This window comes from Elephantulus edwardii, unplaced genomic scaffold (genome assembly GCF_000299155.1).
Source record: "Elephantulus edwardii isolate Elephantulus edwardi_28Jun2011 unplaced genomic scaffold, EleEdw1.0 scaffold00550, whole genome shotgun sequence".
Lineage (NCBI taxonomy): Eukaryota > Metazoa > Chordata > Mammalia > Macroscelidea > Macroscelididae > Elephantulus > Elephantulus edwardii.
In genome coordinates, this window is record NW_006400300.1 from 208,231 (window position 1) to 234,038 (window position 25,808).

At 51.3% G+C, this 25,808-nt stretch overlaps 3 protein-coding genes across 3 annotated transcripts; 1 reads left to right on the plus strand and 2 right to left on the minus strand.

The window, feature by feature from the left end:
- The first annotated feature begins 1,188 nt into the window (after positions 1-1,188).
- On the plus strand, positions 1,189-17,502 carry ADCY4 (adenylate cyclase 4). The gene is made up of 25 exons (XM_006903262.1): positions 1,189-1,423; positions 2,628-2,825; positions 2,969-3,130; positions 3,740-3,889; positions 4,283-4,431; positions 4,502-4,613; positions 5,347-5,474; positions 5,578-5,736; positions 5,983-6,115; positions 6,320-6,493; positions 10,486-10,529; positions 10,662-10,748; positions 10,956-11,025; positions 11,344-11,441; positions 13,142-13,226; positions 13,333-13,470; positions 14,087-14,197; positions 14,441-14,625; positions 14,829-14,913; positions 15,349-15,507; positions 16,132-16,278; positions 16,478-16,585; positions 16,702-16,816; positions 17,131-17,255; positions 17,348-17,502. Exons 1-25 carry the CDS (start codon positions 1,265-1,267, stop codon positions 17,498-17,500), a joined length of 3,234 nt encoding a protein of 1,077 aa, XP_006903324.1. The 5' UTR covers positions 1,189-1,264; the 3' UTR covers positions 17,501-17,502.
- A 2,175-nt stretch (positions 17,503-19,677) lies between these two features.
- On the minus strand, positions 19,678-20,739 carry LTB4R (leukotriene B4 receptor). The gene has a single exon (XM_006903267.1). The coding sequence runs from the start codon at positions 20,731-20,733 to the stop codon at positions 19,678-19,680; it is 1,056 nt and encodes a 351-aa protein (XP_006903329.1). The 5' UTR covers positions 20,734-20,739.
- A 2,971-nt stretch (positions 20,740-23,710) lies between these two features.
- Positions 23,711-24,784, minus strand: LTB4R2 (leukotriene B4 receptor 2). The gene has a single exon (XM_006903263.1). It carries the CDS (start codon positions 24,782-24,784, stop codon positions 23,711-23,713), a length of 1,074 nt encoding a protein of 357 aa, XP_006903325.1.
- Positions 24,785-25,808: the final 1,024 nt, after the last annotated feature.

The window sequence follows — 25,808 nt, forward strand, 5'->3', positions numbered from 1 at the left end:
GTTCTGGAGCAGAGACGTGGTTTTGTTGCTCTATCCTTTATTTATGGGCATTAGACACAATGTAGCCCTGGTTGAAGGAGCCTCCATGGGAATTTGCAGACCCTGACCTTTCCCTGCTTTATCCCATGCCCCTTATTCCCTATATTATGCCATATACTCTCCCATCACACACCAGCATGCACATTGTTTCCCAGGTATGAGAACCCTTTGTGTCCCAGTTGGCGTCAGAGTGTGGAATACAAATAACTCCAGACATTTTAGCAGTCATGTTTCCTGGGGAGAGGGGGGCTGTAGGAAGATGGACGGGTCAGTAACAGTGACTGCCAGAAGAGGGGAGAGGAATGAGTGTCCCCCATTCTATCCAGTCCTGACGTGGCACCAGGACCAACATTAGTCCTTACATTGTCCTCAGACTTGGCCCCAGCCCTCTTCTTGTCCACCTGGATCCTTGCATATCAAACCAAAACCTCACTGCCATCAAGTCAATTCTGACTCTTAACAACCCTATAGGACAGAGTAGAACCACTCCATAGGGTTTCCAAGGCTATAAAATACAGAAGCACTTTTCTCCAATGAAGTGGCTGGTGGGTTCAGAGAATCTCTCCAGGGGAGCCTAGTCCCTCATCTTCCTTCCCTCCTCCACCTCTCCTCTGTGGTAGTCACTTTCCCCTTCCTAGAGCAAGCTGAAGAGGTGGTGGTGTTGGGAGAGACAAACAGACAAAGTGAGGGAGGAAGCCAGGGGAGTCGGCTCCGGCTTCAGCACGGGAAGGGGCCGGACTGTCCCGCCAGGGAAGTAGGAGGGGGCCTCGGCGGCGCCGGGAGGGAAGCGCCTGTCGCCGCAGCTCTGATCCACTAGCTTGGGTCTTCGCGGCCTCCCCAGGAACTCCACTTCGCGCTCACCCCGGGCTCCCTGTGGGAAGCCTTGTCGGTTCAGCTGCAGTGGCGCGCTGGGCAGTGAGTCCGGGAGAAGGGACAACCCCGGACTTGTCCACAACCACCCTCAGCCCTGTCTACCGGAGATGAGGCTCGCGCTTGGGCACCTCTGCAGTTCGGGTGCGAGGGAGGAGCAGGAAAGTCTTGGAGAGTTTCCCCACGGCTAGCCGAGAGAGCGCTGGGAAGCCTTAGCTGGTGCCTGGAAGGAGCCAGTTCTGCAGCGAGGTTGTGGACGCGGGCTGGAAGGGCTCGAACCGAGTGAGGGCAGCACAGTTGGGCAGAGCCAGGCGACAGGAGGTACCCTGCGGGCCGGAGCTGGGGCGGGGAGACCATGGCCCGCCTCTTCAGCCCTCCGCCGCCCCCCAGCGAAGACCTCTTCTACGAGACCTACTACAGCCTAAGCCAGCAGTACCCGCTGCTTCTACTGCTGCTGGCGATCGTGCTGTGCGCGCTGGTGGCGTTGCTGGCTGTCGCCGGGGCCAGCGGCAGGGTGAGCGGGGCCTCCAGGGGTTGCGCGCCTCCTCTGGGGCGGCGTCTGTCTGGTGTGGGACGGAGGGAGGGTGACTACCTAGAGGGTATTTTCGGGGCTGGGATTTATGACATTTTCTTCTCCTTGCGTTTCCTTTACCCGGAGTTGTGAGCATGGTTTTATGCCTTTCCACGAACCTGGGGTGACTCCGAGCAAGGAACTCAATGTCTGGGGGCTGCAGTCTCTGGGTCTGCACCGGAAAGTAGCTGACCCCTGTATGCTTTCTCCAGGTCAGACCTCGGAGCTTCTAGGATCTTCTTGTTCTACTTTAAATCCAACACTGGATTTTTACATTTTCCAGCCGCAGGGGGTGTGGAGAGGGGTTGGGGGGAAATTCCATAAGGGCCCCAGGGAATTAATTTCCTGGCTTTCTCTCCCTCTTAGGTCCTGTGAGGTAGTTGTACCCTCAAACTCATAAACGGTTCCCTTCCTTTGGCTTTTATTTCAGTCCTCAAATAAATTATTTCCAATTTCTTTTTTGGTTGTGTGTGTGTGGAAGAGTGTAGAAGAAAGTTTTCAAATATATTTCTAGAAATAGGAAAAAAGGAGGGAAAAGTCTTCGGGATTGTCAATCTTGCTGGTCCAGCATGAAGTCCGGGAAAGGGTGGGGACAAAGGGCAGGAACTAAGATGCCAGAGATGAGGCAAGTGGCTGGCGCCCCGGCGAGCGCCTGGAGCAGGGAGCCCGGCGCCCCCTGCTGCCCGAACACTGTATCTAATGGCTCCCTGCGCTCCCCAGGCCTTGAGCTCCTCTGGGGCAAATTGGCCACACTTGCAGACACTATTCCCAAGAGCCTTCCAGTGAGCTTCGATCTTTTTCACTCACTTCAGAGACCCAGCTTTCCACTGGAAAAATGAGAAACCGAGGCTCTGAAAGGTCAGGGGCTTGGTAAATGAGCAGGTCTTCTGGGTCCTTCCCTGGAATGACCAGGTCTTCCCTGGGTCCTTGCCTGGGGTGGGCCCAGCCACAACTGCTGAGACAAGCAAGTGTGATATTAGCTTAAAACCCTATGAAATTACCTTCCCTGTGGTTACAAACGAGCATCAGGAGTTTCATAATATGAATGTCAAGGGATACACCTCTTATCTAGTTTACTCCCCTTTACCTCGAACGAACTCCCCAAAAACCCCGCACAGACATTTCCTAACGCTCTGTCTGCCCTCAGGAGGTGGCCTCGGATCCTGGCTTCCTGACCACGGTGCTGTGCGCACTGGGCGGCTTCTCGCTGCTGCTGGGCCTGGCTTCCCGCGAACAGCGCCTGCAGCGCTGGACGCGTCCCCTGTCGGTCCTGGTGTGGGTCTCGCTGCTCGCTCTAGGCCATGGCTTCTTATTCACTGGGGGCGTGGTCAGTGCCTGGGACCAGGTGAGAGGTGTGAGGAGGGGCAGCTACTTGGGTGGGGGCACAGGAAGAGGAGTGTGCAGGGGCTTCAAACCCGCACACCTGTCATGAGTCTGCTGCGTTCCTTAGCCTGCTGCCTCCGGGTCTCTTCGCCCTCCACCCCCCAGGTATCCTTCTTCCTCTTCGTCATCTTCACAGTGTACGCGATGTTGCCTCTGGGCATGCGGGATGCCGCTGCGGCGGGCCTCACCTCGTCACTTTCGCACCTGCTTGTCCTCGGACTATACCTTGGGCCACAGCCGGATTCGCGCCCAGCACTGCTGCCCCAGGTGAGCACGCACATGGCACAGGCGGAGCTCTGGGCCCACCCCGCTGCACTCTACTTGGTTCTTCAAATGTTGGCTGAGCTCTGACTCCAAAGTCAGCGCAGGGCGCTGGCTATAAATATCAAGGTATTATACTTGGGACGTCTGGTAGCTCCTGAGCGTGTCCACGCGCAGTTCAAGGATCAGTGCAGTGTGATGCCTGCTGACACCAGAAGAGGGCTCTATGCGCAAGTGGAAAGGAGATGTGGTGACTCGTTCCCTGGGTTCCTGGATGATGGAGACAGATGTGGATGTTGGAACCTTCACATAGCATGTAAAATGTGGCCTTGAGTGGTTTATCCGACTGGTCTGTGAAGGAATGATGATCGTAAAGTGGTGTTCCAGGCAAGGGGAGCAGCACACGCAAAGGTTTCTACAATTAAGAGTTCGTTCTTACCAGTGCAGCAACAGAGTCTGGAGAAGGCAAGACTGATGTGCTGTTTCTAAGTACTTAGGTCCCTAATATAGAGGCCAGTGATCCCCCACTCCCCCCCCACCCCGACTCAGCGGCACGTATAGCACCCTCACCCCCAGCAGCGTCTGGCACCCTCTGAGGCCAGTCCTCACCCACAGCTGGCAGCAAATGCGGTGCTGTTCCTGTGTGGGAACGTGGCCGGAGCGTACCACAAGGCGCTGATGGAGCGAGCGCTGCGCGCCACCTTCCGGGAAGCGCTCAGCTCCCTGCATTCCCGCAGGCGGCTGGACACCGAGAAGAAACACCAGGTCAGTGGGCCCGGGAGGCGGGGCAACGCAGGAAGTGTTTAAGTACACAAGTGGACGTGTTTCACAAGCGAACTTTGGGCAAGCCACTGCACCTTGTCTTTCACTTGCGAAATGTGGCTTTTGCCCACTTTGGAAGGTTTTTCTGTGACATGAAAAAACCCCAAACAACACCACCTCAAAAAAGTGGAAAGCTTTAGAACGTTAGGATACTAAATGAAAGACTACTTTATGCAAAAAGCTGGGAGCACAGTCCCTCAACCTTACCGACTGCCAATAGGAAGGAGCAGTTGTGTTGCTTATTGAGAGCATCTGTTGGAGGTGGGGCAATGTGTGGACTGGCTCCTTTCAGGGACTGGGGTTCCTGGCTGTAGGATACGTAATGTTCTCCTCCAGGAACACCTTCTCTTGTCTATCCTCCCCGCCTACCTGGCCCGAGAGATGAAGGCAGAGGTCATGACTCGACTGCAGGCTGGACAGGGATCACGTCCAGAAGGCACCAACAACTTCCACAGCCTCTATGTCAAGAGGCACCAGGGAGTCAGGTATAAGGAAGGATGGGTGGAGGGGAAGAGACTGCAGAACCCTCTCCCAGTGACACAGTGTTTTCCCCAGTGTGCTATATGCTGATATTGTGGGCTTCACGCGGCTGGCCAGCGAATGCTCCCCCAAGGAGCTGGTGCTCATGCTCAATGAACTCTTTGGCAAGTTCGACCAGATCGCCAAGGTTAGAATGGGCCTCCTTCCCCACCCATGAGCACATAGACACTCCCATCCTGGAAAGCCCTTTTCAAGAGAAACTTCCTTACAAGACTTCAGTTCCACCAGAACCCATGTGAACTCCAAGATACTCTAATGGCAGTAGGAAACCCTCTCAGACATTTCCAGTATGGAGCTACATACCACGTACTTCAAACATAGGAATATCTCTCAATATCCCCCATGACGCCCCACCAGACATCCTCAGACTCACAGCAAAGATTTCTTGGAATTCTACAACCAAATTTAGAGAAAGTTTTCAGATGTTCTAACCCTGGGAGGCTCTTCCAAAAGAAATTTCTGCTCTATGGGACCTCAGCCCAATCACTTTCTCAGACTCCCATGGCATCCCTACAACCCAACCTTGAGTCCTCCCCAATACACGTCAATCCTGAGGTAACTGCTGTATTCCCAAGTTTGAATGTACTATAAACACACCAAAGCTGAGAAAAGTCATTCTCTCTCTCTCTCTCTCTCTCTCTCACTCTCTCTCTCACACACACACACACACACACACACACACACACACACACACACACCACACACACCCTCAGCCAACTCCATACCATTTAAGGAACTCAAAACCCTAAGAAGACTTCTCTAGACATTTCCAACCTCAGAAGTTCTTCACTGGCTCCTCCCTTTCCCCATCAATCTCCTGCATCCTCTGGCCTCTAACCTGCCACCCTCCTAACCCCCAGGAGCACGAATGCATGCGAATCAAGATCCTGGGAGATTGTTACTACTGTGTCTCCGGGCTGCCCCTCTCCTTGCCAGACCATGCTGTCAACTGTGTGCGCATGGGACTAGACATGTGTAGAGCCATCAGGTCAGCTGAGGGCGGCAGAGGGGCACACAGGGTGGAAGTCTTCTTTGGAAGAAGAAGGTATGTGTCATGGGTGATGTTGAAAGCAGAACCTCTCCCTGTTCAGGAAGCTCCGTGCAGCCACTGGAGTAGACATTAACATGCGTGTGGGCGTGCACTCAGGCAGTGTGCTCTGTGGAGTCATCGGTTTACAGAAATGGCAGTACGATGTCTGGTCCCATGATGTCACCCTGGCCAATCACATGGAGGCAGGCGGTGTGCCAGGGTGAGACTGGGCCCTAGGTAGCTACATCTAGGCCTTTCACATACTGCCACTCTTTTCATAGTGACCTAAACTGATCACAATCCCATATGAGGCTCATGGGGAGTGTTGGGATGTAGGGAGGGGAGCAGAGGAACACCTTCTGCAATACAGGGCTTTGTCTGAAGTCAAATTTCCAATAATCATTTCTGAAAGAAAGAAAAGGTTTGGAGGCCCTCCCTGCTGACTCCAGATGCCCCCTTCTTCCAGACGAGTACACATCACAAAGTCAACCCTGGCCCTGTTAGCAGGGGCCTATGCTGTGGAAGATGTGGCTGTGGAACACCGGGACCCATACCTTCGGGAGCTAGGGGAGCCTACCTACCTGGTCATCGATCCCCGGGTACAAGCCTGGCCTTCAATCCAGGGCTGGTTCACCCAAATACCCCCCTACACCTCCACAGACAACAGGCTTGGTCTCTTCTCCTCTGGCAAAGATCGAGTTCCTGGGACCTAGTGGGGGGGTGGGGAGATGTGAGGGTGGGACAGAGGTTGGAAGTTACACAAAGCTCTGAGGTCTTTGCTCTTTGCCTTTCTGTGCCCCCAGGCCAAAGAGGAGGATGAGAAGGGCACTGCAGGAGGGTTGTTGTCCTCTCTGGAAGGTACTGAGACACGTCCATCAGTGCTGATGACCCGCTATCTGGAGTCCTGGGGTGCAGCCAAGCCTTTTGCCCACCTAAGCCACCTAGACAGTCCTGTGTCCACTTCCACCCCTCTTCCGGTATGTGCACCTCCAACATGAGCCTGGTACTTATGTAAATCTATCCCCTATTCTCCATAGGCCTCACTCTCTGTCTCCCACCACCCCCACTCCAGTGAATCACTTGATGACCCACGACATCCCAAGGCCCTTAACTGTCTGGTCAACCTAGTTACTGGTTCCAGACCCTTCCCTGTGCTTAATTTCAGAGAAAGGGCTCTAAGTGAAAGATTGCTGCCCTTTGCATTCACTTCAGAGAGGATCTAAATCTGCACAGGCATTGTGTCCACTCCTCCCCACCTGCTTCAGGAGCATCCCTTCCCCTGATCCCAAAAGGAAGGCTATGCTTCTTCCTGACTCCCAGGAGGAGGCCATCCATTCCCACCAGGACACGTGTTTGTTTAGTTCACCTCCTGCTAACCACATGCTTTCCTCTTCAATCCCTGTCAGGACTGGAAAACTTGGGCCAATCAGTTGTTGCCCCTGCTCCCCAGCACTTGTATATGGATAAAATGAGGTGACAGTGAAAAATCACAGAGGGCTGTAAAGAAGAAAGTCTCCATAAGTAGGCAGGGTTGAGGAGGGAACAAATGTTACCTCTTGTCTAGGTGAAGGTCAAGGCAGGACCCATCATTGGTTGATTCTATGTATAGCAACTTCAAGTAATCACTGACTCACCACTTGGTGGAGAATCTTGGATCTCTCCAACTGGCAAGATCTTGGAGTTGATGTTCAACAACTAGCTGCCAGAGCCCTCATAAAGAGGCCTGCTGAAAATATAACTCGAACAAGCCAAAAACCTCAAATTCATTGCCATCAAGTTAGAACCAACTGATAACTTACCCTCTTAGAGATTCTCAGAGGCTGTAAACCATATGGGAGGGGATTATCCGTATTTCTCCTACAATGCAACTGATGGATTTAAACTGCCTGCCTTTGGGTTGGCAGCATAACTCCCACTCCACTAAGCCACCAGAGCTCTCTTGAAAAGACCAAGTCATACAGACTTGTACCAGGATCAGATTTCTGTTCCCTCAGCCTGCTATCTTCTATCTTATCTGGCCTTTGCAAAACCTGTTTACCAGTCCCATCTGCATCCTTTCTGGGTAGACCTGGTTGAACTCATGGCATAACTTCAGAACACCCTTCCTATATTCCATCCACTTTCTTCCACCTAGCAGGAAGAAAAGAGATCAGTGAATACTGGTGATTTAGTGGAGCCATTTAACACCAGTGGCTCAGGGAATTATTTAACTTCAGACTTCAGCATGTGATAGAAGAGAGGTCAGAAGGGTAAACTTTGAAGGGGGAAGTGGAAGCAACAAGCCAAGGCTAGCTGACTGTTGCAGGATGTCTACAGTGGAGTACAGGGCTTGCTAGAAGCCTAGGGACTATGAGAATGTTGGGTATAATATTGTGATGCAGATAGCTCCTGGAACCCGTGTGAAACCTGTCCCTGCTCTCCACTGGTGTGTTGTTGTTGTTGTTGTTGTTGCTATGTGCCGTCCAATCGTTTGCAACTCATAGCGACCCTATGCACAACAGCCCTAAACCCTGCTCTATCCTGCGCCAACCACACTGCCTCTGACACACCCATCCCGATTACCCCAGTCACCGAATCAATCCATCTCATAGAGGGTCTTCCCCTCCTGCAATGTCCCTCCACACTCCCAAGCATCATGTCCCTCTCCAAGGACCCGTCCCTTCTGGCAACATGTCCAAAGTATGTCAGACGAAGCCCCAGAATCCTTGCCTCCAAGGAGTAGCTGGGTTTAATCCTCTCCAAGATGAATCTGTTTGTTTTCCTGGCAGTCCATGGTACATTCAGTACTCTTCTCCAGCACCACAGCTCAAAGGCATCAACTCTCCTTCTGTCCTCCCTAGCCATTGTCCAACTCTCTGATGCATAACAAGCGATTGCAAAGACCATGGCCTGTATCAGGCGCACCTTAATCTCCAGAGAGACACCGTTGCTCTTGAGTACTTTAGAGAGGTCCCTAACAGCAGACTTTCCCATCGCAATACACTTTTTGATTTCCTGACTGCTGGTGCCAAGAGTGTTGACTGTGGAGCCGAGCAAACTGAAGCTGTGAACAATCTCAATCTCTTCGCCATCCATCCTGACGCTGCCAATTGGTCCAGTGGTGAGAATCTTTGTCTTCTTGACATTGAGCCTCAGTCCATACTGAAGGCTGCAGTCCTTGACCCTTCGCATCAAGTGCATGAGGTCCTCCTCAGTTTCAGCAAGCAGGGTTGTGCCATCTACATAACGCAGATTGTTAATAGATCTTCCACCAATCCTGATGCCACATGTCAGGTGGATAGGGTAAGAGCCCCTTATTCAAAGGTGAGGCAAATCTCACTCTCAGAAATTTACTTCTCAAAGTTTTTGTTAGTTGCCCTGAATCATAACTACCCATGTGTTACAGAGGACATCACTCCATGGAGTTCTCTTGCCCTTATCTTTAGTAAGCAGATCATCAAGCATTCCTTCTGTGAGGCCACTGAGTAGATCTGAACCACCAACCTTTTGATTAACAGCTAGCTGCAAACCACTTGAGTCACCAGAACTCCCTCAAGTTCCAGGGCTTGATCAAAGGTTAGAAATCCTGAGACTCAGCATCATTTTCCTTTTTTTTTTTCTTTAACTGTAGTAAAATGTGACAAAACATCTTCCACGTCAACTATTATTATATATACAGTTCAGTGGCATTCATTACATTTGCCATATTATGCAACCATGATTTGTTTCCAAATTTTTTCATCACTTTTAACAGAAATTCAGTATTTATTAGGCAATAACTTCCCATTTCCCCACCCCTCCTGGCCCTGTTAACCACTAATAAACTGTGTTGTTGTTAGGAGCCTTGGAGTCAATTCTGACTGATAATGACCCTTTGTACAAAAGAATGAAACTTTGCCCTGTCCTGCCATCCTCATCCTGTCCTTAAGCCCATTGACTTAAGCCCAGCCACCGTGACTACTGGCTTAATCATAAGATACAGCTTTAGGTGATGGGACAGTGTTCGTGCTAATATTTACCCATTTAAACCTTTCACCTTGTCTGAGTACCTACTTTATGGCAAGCCCTGGGCTAGGTGTTGAGAAGACCAATATGAATTAAAAAATAAATATAAAATGCTTCCAATAACTTACAGCATTTGGAGGAGGGAGGCAGGCAATTAAAAAAGTTAGGGTCAGGTGGAATTATGCACAGGCGGCCTCATACCTCAAAAAAACCATTCCCATTTTCTCTCTCTTTTCATATATATGCAGTTGAGGTTGAGAATGAGGGAGGTTCGAGCCTGCTTCCTCCGTATAGTGAAAGGAAGCAGAGCTGAACCGTCAGCAAGCTCCTCAGATCATCACTCTCCTGCCCCCTCCCTTTGTTGTCCTCACCTCCTTTGCCTGCTTGTTTTCATAGCTCTACTTATATGTGCACTCCTTTGGCTGAAGAAGAAATCATTATACCCAGGTCTCTTTCTCTTCCTCTTTCCCTTTCTTCCTCATTTTTTTTTGTTGTTGTTGTTATCGCCTCCTTCCCACCCTCCCCCACCCCCCACCTTCTAGCTCAGCCCCATAGATGTTACAAGAAGTCAGAGAGGAGTCAGAAGACTGTGTCACTCAATTTAACCCAACAAGAAGGCTTTGACATCCAAGAGTGATGGGAAAGCCTGTTTGAGGCATTTCTTTAATCTTTAGAGAAGATGAAACCAAGAATCACAGAGAGTCAACATCTACTCAAATTTAAAGAAGATAAAAGGCCTCTCAGTAAATGGCAGAAATTAGGAAAACAAAAGATAGAAAGACCTTGGAGTTCTAAATAGTCAGAGGAGAATAAGAGTCAATAGGATTTGGTGGAGAGAGAGGGAGACCTCATTAGAGGAAAGAGAAGTGATGTCAGGGATCTGTGTAGAACATATAGTACAGTTTATGACCTGCTTGACTGAAGAGAGGCATGTAAATGCTTAAAATCTCCCCAACTTCCCCTACCCAATGTGCTCTCCCAGCAGGACAAGACGCTGGCTTCCTTCAGCCCCCATTGGAGCCTGGACCGGTGAGGAGGCCCGAGCATCTGGGCTTTGGGGCTGTCTGGGAGAATCACTTCCACCATCCCTGGGGGCTGCCCCTGCTTTGCCAAGACACTTTTGAGGGTCCTGGATGTGACAGGATGGACTCTCCTACATAGGAGCCGTACTTCGCGGGGACTAGATGATGAACTAGACACCGGGGATGCCAAGTTCTTCCAGGTCATCGAGCAGCTCAACTCTCAGAAGTATGGAAAGCAGAAAAGGATGGGAGGGCTGGAGGCTCTGGGGTCATGTGGTGGAGGAGGGACGATGCTCCCCTGATCGCACAGAGGGTGGTAAGGGCTTTCCTGCTCCAGCTCAAGCAAAGACTCGCCTGAGCACCACGCCTTGCCCTCTCTCTGCCCTGTCCTTTCCTCTCGGGTACTTACCACCACCACCCCAACCCCTACCAGACAGTGGAAGCAGTCGAAGGATTTCAACCCACTGACACTGTACTTCAGAGAGAAGGAGATGGAGAAGGAGGTGGGCTGGGGCGTGGGTGGCACCAGAGGGTTTCCCCGCACTTAGTTCTCAGTCCACGGCAGGACTCGTGCCCTGTGGCCCCACTTCCTCTATCCAGTTCTGCATAATTTGTGGTCCTGCCTGGGACTGAGGGATTGAACCTGTCTCCAAAAGAAAAGCCATTCGGTAGATTGTGGAGGGAAAGGGAGTAGCTCAATGAACAATCAGTAAGGGCTGCATGGAACTGAACTGGAGGGGACCCCCTCTAGCCAGGGATTGACTCCTTCAAGGTGAAGGGCATCTTCGTGGCCTGTCTCCACCCATCCCCCTTCCTTCCAGTACCGACTCTCTGCACTCCCAGCCTTCAAATACTACGCGGCCTGTACCTTCCTGGTTTTTCTCTCCATCTTCATCATCCATATGCTTGTGACGAACAGGTAAGGGATCCTCAGGCACGGGAGGATATGGCGCTAGTACACTCATCCCTTCTCCCCTTGACTCACAACTCACACTTTTCCAATTCGATCCCTTCCCTTCACCTCTCGCATTATCTGCACCAGCAATGATGTCAACCCAGTGCAGTCACTCACGGTTGTCACCCTCTCATGGAACCTCCTCCTGTACAGAACCATACAGAATCCTTAGTGGGGTTTATCCTCCATTTTAATCATAGGATAATAGGTGAGAAATATAGCTTTAAGTTGCTTAAATGTAGCACTTCTCAGATTATATGCAATCTAGCAAGATGATTTTGTAAAATCTTCTACAATGAATTTCATTATTTCAATAATTATTCGTAACTAAAAAGGAACTTTTTTTAACATACTGTTCCTTTTCCTTTACTTACTATTTCACTCTCAAAAAAAATATTGATAGAGGTTCACAAATACTAATTACTACAACATTGTAGCTAAAATACTGAAAATTTGACAAAACCAGGAACTACCGAAACCTTGGCAACAATAAAAACAGCAACACACATACTTACAGCACTTGCAGAGGAAGCAATGATTCAAAGAATCGTTATAATTGGGTAACAATGACACCTCTGACCAGAGTGCAGTGAAACCAAACACAAAACAACAGCAAACACTCTACCAGCAAATCAAATCTAACTCATAGTGACCCTGGAGACAGAGTAGAACTACCTTGTAAGATTTCCTAGGCTACAAATCTTAATGAAAACAGACTGAATCCTCGTTCTCTCACTGACTAGCTGGGGATTTGAACCACTGACTGGCCTTACACTAGCAGCTCAACACTTAATGCACAGTGCCACATGGCTCTAGAGCTCAACAAGTAGAAGGTTCACAGAGAAATTTAACATAGAGTCTCCACCTTATATCGCTTATACTTAAGCTTGGCTTACTAAAAATTCTTTGTTGTTAGAACTAACTACAGGGTTATTTTTTATTTTCAAAGATAATAAATTTTGGCTAAAGCACTAGATAAAACTTTTATAAACATTCATTTTCATGTAACTCCCTCTGTGTCACCCTGTGCAATCTGTACCCTCTGCGCCCCTCTAGTGCATAGAGGAAATGCTGCTCTGGGGAGCCAGTGATAATCGTGGCCTCATCTTAATATCGTACATCCTGTAGACTTTCTACATAGCCTGAACACTTTCACATGCCTCTGTCTTTTAATTGTAACAGCATCGCCTGAAGGAGATTTGGTTCCCTATAAACAAATGGAGACGTTAAATGCCAGAAAAAAGCTCAAAGTCTCACAGCAATTGAAGGAGCATAGAGAGCATTTCTTCATTGCTAGGAGATTAGAAAATAGGTCCCCATTCCTAGGTTAGCTGAAACCCCAGTGCACAGCCACTGCCAAGTGTCATGGTAGAAACTCAGCCAGAGATTGAAAGGTTAAAGAACTTTAAAGTCCTCTAAGATGGATCTGATACAGACTCACTGACCCTTGAGGGCTGTCTTATTAGTTCCTGGTTCACCTCAACACTGCTCCTAGACCCCTTGACTCTCCTGAATGCCTCAGAACTCAACGCCTTTTATGAGTGCAGCCCCCATCAGCAGCTAATCTGAACTCCCAAGACCAGACAATGACATCTCCTAACAAGACCACACAGCCCCTTAGAAACCTACTGATATTTTGAGGCCTCACCCTTGTCTGCCTTCAGGCCTCCAACTCTGGCTATCACCTACAGCATCATCTTCCTCCTCTTCCTCCTCCTCCTCTTCATCTGCTTCTCAGAGCACCTGACGGTAAGATGAGCTGGTGGATGGAAGCTGCAAGTGGAGCCCTCACTATAACCTGGCCTGAAGGGGGAATCCACAGCCCCGTTACTGACCACCCATGTTCCCCCTACAGAGGTGTGTCCTGAAAGGCCCCAAGATGCTGCACTGGCTGCCTGCACTGTCTGGTCTGGTGGCCACACGGCCAGGTCTTCGAGTTGCTCTGGGCACAACCACCATCCTCCTTGTCTTTGTCACGGCCATTACCAGCCTGGTGAGGGAGGGGCAAGGGGAGTGGCTCCAGCCACCCTCTCCCCGTGTGTGTCGGGCTTTCCAAGCGTTGGAAGTGTTTCCTGGATGTGAGTGAACAGCAAGACTTAGGCCAGGCCATGCTTGAGATGTTGGACAAATATGAAGAAAAAAACTGAGTAGCTCTAAGCCTACTTCCTGTGCACAGTTATTGTTAACCTTTTGATTAAACTTTTTGTTAACTGTCACTTTCTATATAGGCAGCTCTTTCTTATTCAGCCCATTAGCTATGATCTTATATATAGTTGACTGACTTTTTAGAAATTAGAATTATACATTTCTAGAATTTGATCCCTGGAAAGCATCTTTGCAATCATACCCATCCCCCATCAAGTTACAGAAGAGGAAGTTGAGAATCAGAGAAGTGGCAGAGACCCAAGGCCAAAGCATGGCCAGTGGAGTACCCATGTTACCCACACCAGCCTCTCCCACCCTAAGAGGACCCCAAGGCTGAGGTTTCCTTAGCAACCAAAAATAGTATTCACTCCTGTGGGAGATACTGACCCTGAATTACCTCTGGGTCAGCTGAAATCCACTGCCAGCCACCATCATACCCCTCAGCTTCTCATCTCCTTCCGTAGTTCTTCTTACCAGCATCATCCAGCTGCCCTTTCCAGGCTGCTAATATGTCTTCAATGGCTTTCAACCTCTCCTGGGAGCTCCCGGGGTCCCTGCCTCTCATCAGTGTCCCGGTGAGTGCTCCTCACAGCCCAGATCCCATCCTGACAGACTCCTCCTCATAACCAACTTCCTTAGTTGGAGAACCCTCCTTCTTGTAAATCTGAACAAACTTAAGTCATACCTGGTGTGTGCTTGACACACCTGACCCCCAGATGGCCTTGGGCCTGGGAGAAGCAGACCAGGAGATGTTCTTGGTGTTCTTGGGTGTTCTAAACCCCATGCTCCAACTCCTGGGCCCCTGTCTGGTCCCACAGTACTCCATGCACTGCTGTGTGCTGGGTTTCCTCTCCTGCTCCCTCTTTCTGCACATGAGCTTCGAGCTGAAGCTGCTGCTGCTCCTGCTGTGGCTGGCGGCCTCCTGCTCCCTCTTCCTGCACTCCCATGCCTGGCTGTCTGACTGCCTCATCACCCATCTCTACGTGGACTCCTTGCACTCCAGGTGTGCCTGCCTGGCCGCTGGGCAGAGTTGCCCAGGCCCCCTTCAGGGTGGGGATGAGATGGGGTTGAACAAAGCCACCCTCACCTCACTAGCCTGAACCAATCACAGGGCAAAGGAGAGGGAAGCTGAGGGCTGCATGGACACTGAGGGCCGGCAGGGAAGAAGAAAGGAGAAGGGACCTCCCTAATCCATTGTCTCCTCAGGCCAGGGGTGCTGAAAGAGCCCAAACTGATGGGAGCCATCTCCTTCTTCATCTTCTTCTTCACCCTCCTCATCCTGGCTCGGCAGGTAAGCCACCCAACTCGGTGCTCCAGGTTTGTGTGAATGCTGAGACCTGGGTCCTCATATCTGTGCCTTGGTCTCCCTCACATTCGCTCTTAGCCCTGCATTTTCAGAATTTAGTCCAAATCATGGGCCCACTGGAAGCATTTACGTGCTTCTTTTATTTCCTTGTTACCATCCAAGAAGAGGGCCCTCAGATTCTCCTTACCTGTACAATATGCAAAGCCCATACTTAAAGAAAAATCCTCATGTGGTGCATGACCTAGTTTCAAAGGCACTTACTCTGTCCCAGGGATGTTGCAGTTTAAGGACTGGTTCTCTCTGTGTAGTTAGGGGAGGAGGCAGACCTGGGCATCGGGGAGTGGGGCAAGAACACACAGGTGCTGGCCCCTCCCTCTGCTGTGTGTCCCTCTGGCCTCTGGTCATCCATCCATCCCCCAGAATGAGTATTACTGCCGTCTGGACTTCCTGTGGAAGAAGAAACTGAGGCAGGAAAGAGAGGAGACAGAGACTATGGAGAATCTGACTCGGCTGCTCTTGGAGAATGTGCTTCCTGCACACGTGGCCCCCCAGTTCATTGGCCAAAATCGACGCAATGAGGTGACTCCTGTGCCCCAGATAAATGTAGAGTCTACTTTTGGAGCACAATGTGGGACCTTGGCCCATCCTCTCTGCACTCCCCCCAGAGTAGTCCGGGAGTCATTGTCCCTGACAGATGCAACATCTGTGTCTCGAGTTCTTGAAACTTGGAAGGAATATCTTCCAATCTTTGGCTATGCCATACCATTTAAGGTGTTCTGGTGGCCTCGTAAGTAAGGCGGGCCATTTAATTCACCTGTTCCTCCAAGAGAGAAAGATAGACAGTCTCCTCTTATGAGATTTACAGCCTCTGAAAACCTGCTGGAGGATCAGCTATAAGTTGGTTCCAACTCAACAGAAGATAACAACCTCTACCATTCAGAAGTGTAATTTGTGTTAGTGAGGGTTTTCTGGAAGTTACAGCTCAGTCATCTCTCTAGATCTGAACTTTTCAGTATGGTAGCCACTATCCATATGTGGTCTTTATTCCCAAGTCCCATCCTCAGATTAACCTGCCTCTGTCCTCCTTCCCAATCCATCCTAAACAAGAGACAGAGTGGGAATATAGGGAGGAGGACCCTACGCAAATCCAGAAGGAGGAAGAGGTGACATTCACCCCTCACCCCAGCCTCCTGCCCTCTCTAGGACCTCTACCACCAGTCCTATGAGTGTGTTTGTGTCCTCTTCGCCTCAGTCCCAGACTTCAAGGAGTTTTACTCTGAATCTAACATCAATCATGAGGGGCTGGAGTGTTTGCGACTGCTTAATGAGATAATTGCTGATTTCGATGAGGTGACAATCTTCCCTTGTTTCCCCTCTGCTCTGATTATCCAGCTAGGGCCCCCATCCACTTTGGGCCCCTCCACTAACTCTCCTACTGCGACTACTTCCCACTCTGGTCCTTAAGCCTTGAAAGACCTGGGATTGGGCTTCTGGGAGGAAGAAGCAGGAGAGCTTAAAAGAAATTAGACACAGCCTTCTGTCTCTATAGCTGCTTTCCAAACCCAAGTTCAGTGGGGTGGAGAAAATCAAAACTATTGGCAGCACCTACATGGCGGCCACAGGTTTAAATGCCACCTCTGGACAGGATGCACAGCAGGTACCGCCTCCCTTCCTTACCTACCAACCTCCATCCAGACTTTCATTGGTGGACCTGTAAGTGGAACTTACTCCTCTCCTCTCATTGGCCCATCATGGTGGATGGCCCATTGCCAGGATGCTGAACGAAGCTGCAGCCACCTTGGCACGATGGTGGAATTTGCAGTGGCTCTAGGATCTAAACTGGATGTCATCAACAAGCACTCATTCAACAACTTCCGCCTGCGTGTGGGTAAGGGCACAACTCCCCTGCTGGGGCTGTCAGCACCTCCTTGCCTTCTCAAGGCCAAGTCCTTCGTTAGCTGCTTCCAGCTCATCTCTAGATCCTCCTCTGTATGTGTCCCACAGGGTGGGGCATGAAGTTGCTGGGTCCAAAGCTATAAGGCTACTAACTACATACCCTAAGACACACTCATCCAACCACAGAGAATTCTCCTGCTCTTTAAGACCCTTGCCCTTCTCCTCAGTTCCTGAGCTTCCCTTGCCTTCTCTTTCCTGGAAGGTCTCACTCTCCCAAGACACTTTCTCTTCTGTTCCCCTTATCAGGATTGAACCATGGACCAGTAGTGGCTGGTGTAATTGGAGCCCAAAAGCCACAGTATGACATCTGGGGCAACACAGTGAATGTGGCCAGTCGCATGGAGAGTACAGGAGTGCTGGGCAAGATCCAGGTGAGCCACACTGGAGGCTCAGGGGGTCAGGAACGAAAGAATAATAGGGCCGTCACTTTCATCCACACTCCCTCATCTCCCTCCCATTGCAGGTGACCGAGGAGACTGCCTGGGCCCTGCAGTCTTTAGGATATACCTGCTATAGGAGGGGCATCATCAAAGTCAAAGGCAAAGGACAGCTCTGCACCTACTTCCTAAACACAGACCTGACACGCACTGGACCCCCCTCAGCCTCTCTAGGCTGAGAACCTCACACACACACACACACACACACACACACACACACACTTCCCTTGTCTCCATTGCAGAGATGCTCAATAAAAAAGATAAAAAAGATTCTGGTGTGTCTGGAACCAACTGATACCAGACGCTGCTGGTAAAGCTAGAGATTATCTTCTTGCCTTCAGAATGACACCTAATCCAGGCCATGCCAAGTGTTCCTGCATGTGAAGATGCCAGTGTAAGTGTGGGTGGTGAGGGTGCCGGTGTGAATGTGGGGAAGAAGGTGCCAGTGTGAGCAGTGGTGATGAAGGTGCCAGTTGGGGGGGATGATGAAGGTGCCGGTGTGAGCAGTGGCCAGTGTGTTGGAAGAGAGTGGTTCTACTTGCAAGCTAAGAAAGAGGACTGCCCCAGCCTTCCTGCCTACCTGCCAGCTTGATTTCAGTATTTTGTACACCTTTGAAGCCTAAGGTTCAAAACATGAATTTATTCTTTCAGTGCTATCACTAACAAATACTGGAGGCACTCTCTGGGAAAATGCCCCTCATTCATCCAGCAAACATTAAATAAGCATGTGCTTACATACAACATGATCTAGAAGTCTGGGAAGTAATCTACTAGATCTGTTTTCAGCTTATTTTATCAAATGGTCCACCAAGCATTCTGATGAATACCTGGAGACAATCTGAGATGCCTCCTGTTCTCAAGTCCATCAGATATCCCACCCCTTGCTTTCTTCTGCATCCTTCTGCACAGACACTTAAATCATGCAGGTCTTGGAATATCGAGGGCCTCTTCCCACCCTCTCATATTTTGAGGTTCTCAGGCTACTCAGCCCCCTAAGTTTGTTGTAGATATTGCACATGGATATGGGGGTTTGCTGCCCTGCTTGCTCTCTCTTTGAGAGATTTCAAAACCTCAGAGAAGTTCCATTGCTGCTTTCATCTTCCCACAATGTTATCAGAAGAGAGCTGGGCTGAAGAGCTTTGAGAGAACAGTTACTTCTGGGAAATAACAACTCATTCCTCTCACTTTGGGAAATCTTTATTCCCTTGTCATGACCATGACCATAGAAGGTTCTTAATCCCACGTACTGTCGGGGTATGTGGGTATGGGGTAGCTGGAAAAAGATATATGAATTCTAGGTAATAAGATCTGATGATTTGACTCTCAAATGAGGCCTGTCTGGGAGGTAGAGGGAAGGATGGGGATTCCCTAGACCATCTCCTGCGGAGAGGATGAAGATTACTGGCAGGAAGTTGGAAAGTCACACTAGCAAAGATACCTATCACAGGCTTCAGAATAGTGCATGGGTTTCTCAGAAGGTCCCCTGAGTCAGACATTTTGAAGTGGTGAGCCCACATGGGGTGGTCTTCTTTGGTCAGCTCCTTTAAGGAGATTTCTTGATCTCTAGACCTGAGCTTTATCAAAGTACTATCTGCAACCTAGGGAGCTCTTAGGTGGCTTATACGTAAGGAATTGTGCTGCCAAGACATATCTCCTCTTGTGTTTATCACCTTTGAAAACCCACCAGAAAGTCACTTCCTGGTGGGTTCCAACTCTACCATACTCAAAAACAGCAGGAATCTGCAAACTGACTCAGAATCAGCTGAGAAAGGTGGAGACCATGGCAGCTGAGTGTGTTTGACTAGGAAGGTAAAGGTTGATGGTTGGAATCCAGCCGTGGCAGCACAGAAGAAAGGCCTAGCGATCTGATTAGACACCCCCCCTCCCCCGCGAACAATCATGGAGCAGTTTGGTTTCGTGCACATGGGGTTGACATGAATCAAACATAATCCACTCCACTTCATCGGATTGAATTGTGTTGTTGTTGTTGTTGTTGCATTTTATTTTGAATTTGTTTTGTTTTGGCTTTCCAGAGTTGAAAGTCATGGGGAACAGAAACTGGGAAAGCCTCTCAGGGGGACCACCTGTGAGCATTCAGGTTCCCATCACACACATGGCCCACTCACGGGGTTCACCCCGTTTTAGACTTCAGTTTTAATTGGACAGCTGCCAGTAGAAGCCAGGTCAGAGCATGTTTTCTCAGTCAGCCGCCACTTGCCCCGCCCTCTTCTTCCGCTCCAGGACCCAGACTCATCCTCCTTCCTTGGGTTACAGAATTGGGTCAGGCCAAGGTGAGGGTACTCACTCCATCAGGTGGAAAGCTAAGCATTCTTCACCGCCTTCACCAAGGCTTAGTTCAGTTGTCACTCGAGGGGGTTGGTGGAGAAGTGAGGCTCTCCGCAGGACCAGGCTCAGGAGAGGTGGGAGCACCCTTGACGGTCTGGCCCAGAGTTCCTCCTCGTCGGGTGCTGTAAGCCTCTGAGCCGGTGGCCTCCAGCAATTTAGCAACGAAGCCCACCCCGGCCGTGCGCAGCAGGCCGCCGCCGGCGCACGCGTACAGCACCGGGTTCACGCTGCTGCTCAGGAAGGCGAGCGCGATGAGCACCTTGCGAGCCAAGGACAGCTTCAACCCCACGCTCCCAGACATGTATTTCAGGCCAGCCATTGCGCGGCTAGCCTCAGCCAGGTTCACTAAGTGGTAGGGCAGCCAGAAGGCGGCAAAGGCCAGGATGATGAGCACCACCAGGCGGCCGGTGCGGCGGCTGCGGCGGAAGCGCCGGGCCTGCAGCCTGCGTCCGATGTCGGAGTAGCTGGCCACCACGGCCAGAAAGGGCAGCAGGAAGCCCGTGATAGTCTCAAAGAGCAAGTGGAAGGCTCTGTGGCTTTCCTTGGGGTAGTCGACTGAGCAGTACTGGCTCTTGTTGTTATTCATCGGGGTCACCTTGCGATACACAAAGACAGGCGTGGCCAACAGCACAGATGCCACCCAGATGCCTGCCAGCACCCGACCAGCCATCGCCTTGGTGCGCAGCTTCTGAGACAAGAATGGGCGGGCCACTGCCAGCGAACGGTCCAGACTCATGGCCATGATAAGCAGGACGCTGGCGTACATACTGACACCACAGACGTAGAAGGAGAGGCGACAGCCCACTAGTTCAAAGTGCCAGGTGTTTTGGGCCAGGAAGGAAAGGAAAAATGGGGCTGTGAGCAGTACGGCCAAGTCGGCCAGAGCCAAGTTCAGCACCAGCAGCGCAGTGACAGAGCGCTTCCGCATTCTGGCCAGGATGCTCCACACTACGAATGCATTGCCAGGAAGCCCCACAACCAATGCCACTATTAGTAAAATTATGGCCAACGGACGGATGAAGAGACCTGGTGAAGATGGTGCTACAGATGTAGTGTTCATGGCCATTGCAAGGACCTGGGGAGCAAAAGTGGACACACCCATGAACATAGGGGACCAAAGGTTTCCTGGCAGCCTGGACTCACTTAGCCTGAGTACCCTCATCTGCTTGCAAGGTCAGAAGGCTCTCAGGCACCTAGCAAGGCACTGTCCCCTTCATTGCCAACTTTGAGGATCTGGTTTCCTAACAGGGCCGTGGGGCCCCTTCCTGACCACAGACCCACTTGCAAAATATTCAGCAGCAGCAACAATATTTCTAGAACCTTTCAGCCTCCTTCCATTAGGAGCCCTGAAGCCCAGAAACAAACGTCACCATTACTGCATCCCCCCAAAGGCTAGCTGCCCTGTCCACCTGCCCGGATCTTAATACCCTCAGTCCCATTGACTTCCTCAATCACCTATTCACTCTCCCGAGATGTCCAGTGTCTACCTCATTAGTGGACAGGCAGCGAGACAAGTCCTCCCAACTCCTGTTAGCACAAGGATCTCCTTGAACATTCTCTCATGGCAGTACCCATAACCACCACCACTCCCAGGATACTTACAGGCTTTGCCAGGTGCTGGTTGGAAGCTGGTGTCAATCCCAGTGTCAGAACAAGGTGATGTGGTCTATCCCTGGGTTCGTCCCAGTGCTAAGGGCTGAGTCCCAGATCTGGGTACTGTCAGCTTACTCAGCTAGAGAGGAAGTACTACAGAGTAGGAGGTGGGGGGAAGATACATCCTCCTGTGCTGGGGCTGAACCCCACCCCCTCCATTCACTGGCAGTGTTGGGGGGGGACACACTCCTGTGTTCCAGGAGTGTGGGGTGGAGAGGAGGAATCCTCAGGGGTGGAGCCAGATGAGAAGAGTCCAGGCAGGGGCAGTCAGAGAAAGCGGGGTGGGGGGAGTGAGTAGGCTAAGGTGTGGCCCTAAAATGCAGGTCTAGACTGGAGAATTGGACAGAGTAAAAAATTGTGTCATATAGGAGGAGGGAAGGAAGCAAGAGAGGCGAACAGACTCAGATTGAGAGGTCAGAATTCTGAGTAGCTTTGTGTTTTTTTTGTGATCAGAGTAGATTTTTAGATTAATAGGAAGTGTAGGTTGGAGATGTGGCTAGGCTCTGGGTTTGAGTTAGGTAACATCACAGCTTAAAGAAGCATGCCGATAAATGCTGAAGTGAGCAGCACTCAATCCCTGGCTTCAGTTTAAGCCGTGAGTAGGGGGTGGGGCAACCCAGAGTCCACTTCCAGCACCTCCTATCAGCCCCCCTTATGTCAGGGCACTGTTTACACACTCTAGGTCAACTAGTTCTCTGTTTTCTTTAATAGAAACCAGAGCCCAAGGAGTCTCCATCAGGCAGAATGCCGATTTCTTCCCCTTGCTGAGCGTATGTGCTCACCTGTGTGGCCTTCCTGCCAAGGTGTGATTTAAGATTTGGATGCTAGACAAGGAGGTGTGGCACCAGCTCTGCCCACCTTCTCACATCCTACCAACGGCTTTCACCTTAGTCACACGGAGGAAGAAAAGCCTGGGCCAAGCATGGAGGGCAGGAGTGAAGGAATGAGAGCAGTGATGTCCCAGCACGCCCTGCCGGGAAGGGAAACCAGACACAAGGAATGCACTGCCACAGACTTTAAGGTCTTTCCTCTAACTTGCGAACCTTCATTGCTTCACTTCTAACACCTTTCTTCCCTGGCCCTTCTCAGGAAAGACTCCAGAGTCCCCAGTCACTCCACTTTAAGAAAAGCCAGAGCAGAGGTGACCCAGGAGCTGTCATGCAGAGGATATGATGAAAAGAAATGGGCTGAAACCACAGCAAGAACTGAGATCAGAGTTGAGGAAGGGCTTTCTGACCACACAGAGTGAGACGGGATATGCGATAGGAGGCAGAAAACCTCTGCCCCAGTACATGAGGATGAGAGGAAGCCCCTATTGTCTGTGTTTGGGGATAAAAGCATTCAGCTCAGCTCTCTGGGGTCAAGTAGAGGCCTCTTCAAAAGACGTTGGGCTAGTTTTGCCTCCCCGTTCTTAGCTGCTCCTCACCCCCATCTCCTTCCTTGGCCCTTCTTCCTCCAACTAGGACTTCATATTCTAAGCACACTCCCTGCAAGCTTGCCTTCAAGCTCAGAGTTCCACCCCCAAGTCCAGTTTTGCGCAGCACAGTGACCCTGGAGTGACCCTAGGGCCTAAATTTCCCTCACTCTCTCTTTACTTCTGTTTGGGTATGTGAATTGTCTTTTAAGTAGGAAAAAGAAGAACATCAAGGTGACCAACCATCGTTAAGAGAGTTACTAAGATGCAACATTTTCAATACTAAAACTGGGAAAATCTTGGGAAAGCTTGGACAAATTGGTCAACCTAGTGACCACAGAGGAAGCTCTAGTGGCCTAGTGGGTAAGAAGGTGTGCTGCCAACCCAAAGGCAAGGTGTTCAAATGCACTAGTTGCTCTGTGGGGAAAAAATGGGTGGTCTTCTCCCACACATCTTACAGCCTCTGAAAACCTGCTGGAGAGTCAGCTGAGTAAATTCTGACTTGGCAGTACATAACAACACAACAACCATATGTGTGTACACCTGGATGGGTCCTAAAAAGAGCACATTCTTATATCCCAAAGCTCAAAAGTGTCACCATGTGAGCTGGGGAGGGCAAGTCAAGATAGCATTAAAAGGGGTCGGTGCCCAGCCCTGGCCTGACACAACCAGAGACTCAAGCCGCCTCAGTATAACTCGCCCACGAACCACCAGGGGGAGCACTTTTAAGCCATCGTCTGCTGGACACCCCGACTATTTCGCAGTTAGCAGCACGTGGCAGCCTGCAAGTGCGCAGTACTCTTTAACACAGACCATCACCTCCTTCACAGTCCTACTCCTGATTCAGGCGTGTGATAATTCTGTCCAGCCAGTCTGGTCAAAGAAAGGATCTCGCCAATGCTTAGGAGCGGTTGTCGTCGTTCTGAGAGCAGTGAAAAGGGTTGGGGAAGGGCAGGTCCAAGAGTAGGTTTTGGTGTCAAAGGTCCCATTCCTGACTGTCCCTCTCCAGCTTGCCCCTGGAGTTGCCATTGCTGTGGCCCTGCACCACCACATTCAGTCGAGGGGTAGCTCGGAGCTCCATGGTGCCCTCCCTAGAGCGGCCTCCGCCTAGACCCTCTCCAGAGCCCTCGAAAAGTCTCGTGAGAAAACGGGGACCTGCCCGGGGCAATAGGTCCCCAGCAGTGAACATGTAGAGCACAGGGTTGACGCTGGAGCTGAAGAAGGCTAAGGCTGTAGTCCCGGCCCGCGCAGCCTGGCCTGCCCCGCCAACCCTCGCCAAGATCTCATTGCCTGGAGCCAGCACAGCGACAGCCTGCAGAAGGTTGACTACGTGATACGGGGCCCAGAGCAAGCCAAAGGCAAGCACGATGGCGCTCACCAGCCGGCCCACTCGCGTCCGGTGCCGCCCCGTGCCCCAGCGGGCACCCCGCAGCCGCGCCAGGGTCACGCCGTAGCAGCTGAGCACCAGCCCGAAGGGAAGCACAAAGGCTGTCAAGGTCTCTAGGCCTAGGTGGGCTGCGGCGTGGTTCGACGTCGGGTAGCACAGTTGGCACACTTTGCCTGGCCAGAGGTCCCGGTAGATCGCGGCGGGGAAGGAGAGCAGCAGGGCGACCAGCCAGACTGCGAGCAGCAGGCGGCGGGCCAGGGCCCGGCTGCGCAGCCGGGGCGCCAGGAAGGGGCGGGTGACAGCGAGGCAACGCTGCAGGCTGAGCAGGGAGGTGAGCAGGACGCTGGCGTACATGCTGAGCGAGCACACGTAGTACACGGCCTTGCAGCCTACCTGGCCCAGGGGCCACACCTGCCCGGTCAGGAAGGCCACGAAGAACGGCGTGAGCAGCAGCACCGCACCGTCCGCCAGAGCCAGGTGCAGCACGAGCGTGGCAGCCAGGGGTCGGCCTCCTGCAGGCCGCCAGCCCGCCAAGCTCCACACTACGAAGCCATTGCCGGGGAGCCCTAGAAGCGCCGCCAGCAGCAGGAAAACGGTGCCTGTGGCCCTCGAGGCCTTGGAGCTCAGCAACGTCTGGTTCCCCGGAAAACTATAGCAGGACATTCTCGTGCTGTGTGGAAGGGCTGAAAAGGACCATAGAAGGTGTTTATGAGGGGGCCAAAAGCCTGGGCTATCTCTGACGTCAGAGGAGACGGGACTCTGCCTCCCCCCAGCACTTTGCAGCCTTACCCTTTTCTGTCTGGGAGCTATGACTCCCCTGGGGACCTCAGGCCCACGCACCCTTTACTCCTTGGAACGCAGATCTCCTGGTCCCAGACAATTGACCTTCCTACTCCTATGTTCTTCCCAGGGAGAGCCCCGTGGTGTCCAGACCTCCTATCCTGACTCCCAGGCTATCACCACCTCCACCCCTCCAGCAGCCTCTCCTTTGTGGAGGGGTAACAAAGGCACAAGAACGGATCCACTTACCCAGCTGGGAACAAAGTAGGGTCAGGAATCCACAAGCGGTCTGGGGAAGCTGAAAGACAGGGCAGCAGAGAGCAATGTGTCTACTCCTGTCCTACGCCTGTCACATTTGTAGAGGGTGAGGTGAGAATAAGGAGGGACAAAGTCTGGCTCTTCCTGCACCTTTTCTAGGGCCCCTCCCATACCCCACTCCTTCCCATTACTGACAGGCTTAGGCCTGTGAGAACATGCCTCCCCCATGAAACAGGATCAGCTGGAGCACAGCTAAGGCTCCCAGTCCTAGTCGATGAACACGGTCCCTGCTGAATCCTGACCTGAAGTATTGCCTCTGTTCAAATCCCCCCAACTTCCACCTTCTTGGGACTGGAAGATGCACTCAGATGTAAGGAGTTTATAACTTGGCTGGGGTGGTGAATTCACACAACTGTGTAGAGGCCACACACCCTGGCTGCACCAGGAATCAAGCAAGAATAAAGGAAAGGGGGCCATGGTAAGGAGCAGCCCTCTCCAAGAAAAAGTGGGGAGGAGAACGTGAAGGAAAGTCAGTAGTTAAATAATAGATATGGAGTAGGTTGGGCAGAAGGAGCTCTGTTGGCTCTGGTAAGGAGTTGCTCTGCCAACTCAAAGACACATGGTTCAAATCTATCAAATACTCTAAGGG

Bases quoted from the DNA above. Each gene is read 5' to 3' on its own strand.
- LTB4R (XM_006903267.1), bottom strand. From the start codon at position 20,733: ATGGCCATGAACACTACATCTGTAGCACCATCTTCACCAGGTCTCTTC.
- LTB4R2 (XM_006903263.1), bottom strand. From the start codon at position 24,784: ATGTCCTGCTATAGTTTTCCGGGGAACCAGACGTTGCTGAGCTCCAAG.
- ADCY4 (XM_006903262.1), top strand. From the start codon at position 1,265: ATGGCCCGCCTCTTCAGCCCTCCGCCGCCCCCCAGCGAAGACCTCTTC. The intron at 5,737-5,982 runs GTGAGACTGGGC...CCCTTCTTCCAG, and splicing joins GAGGCAGGCGGTGTGCCAGG to ACGAGTACACATCACAAAGT. The intron at 14,914-15,348 runs GTAAGCCACCCA...TCCATCCCCCAG, and splicing joins TCCTCATCCTGGCTCGGCAG to AATGAGTATTACTGCCGTCT.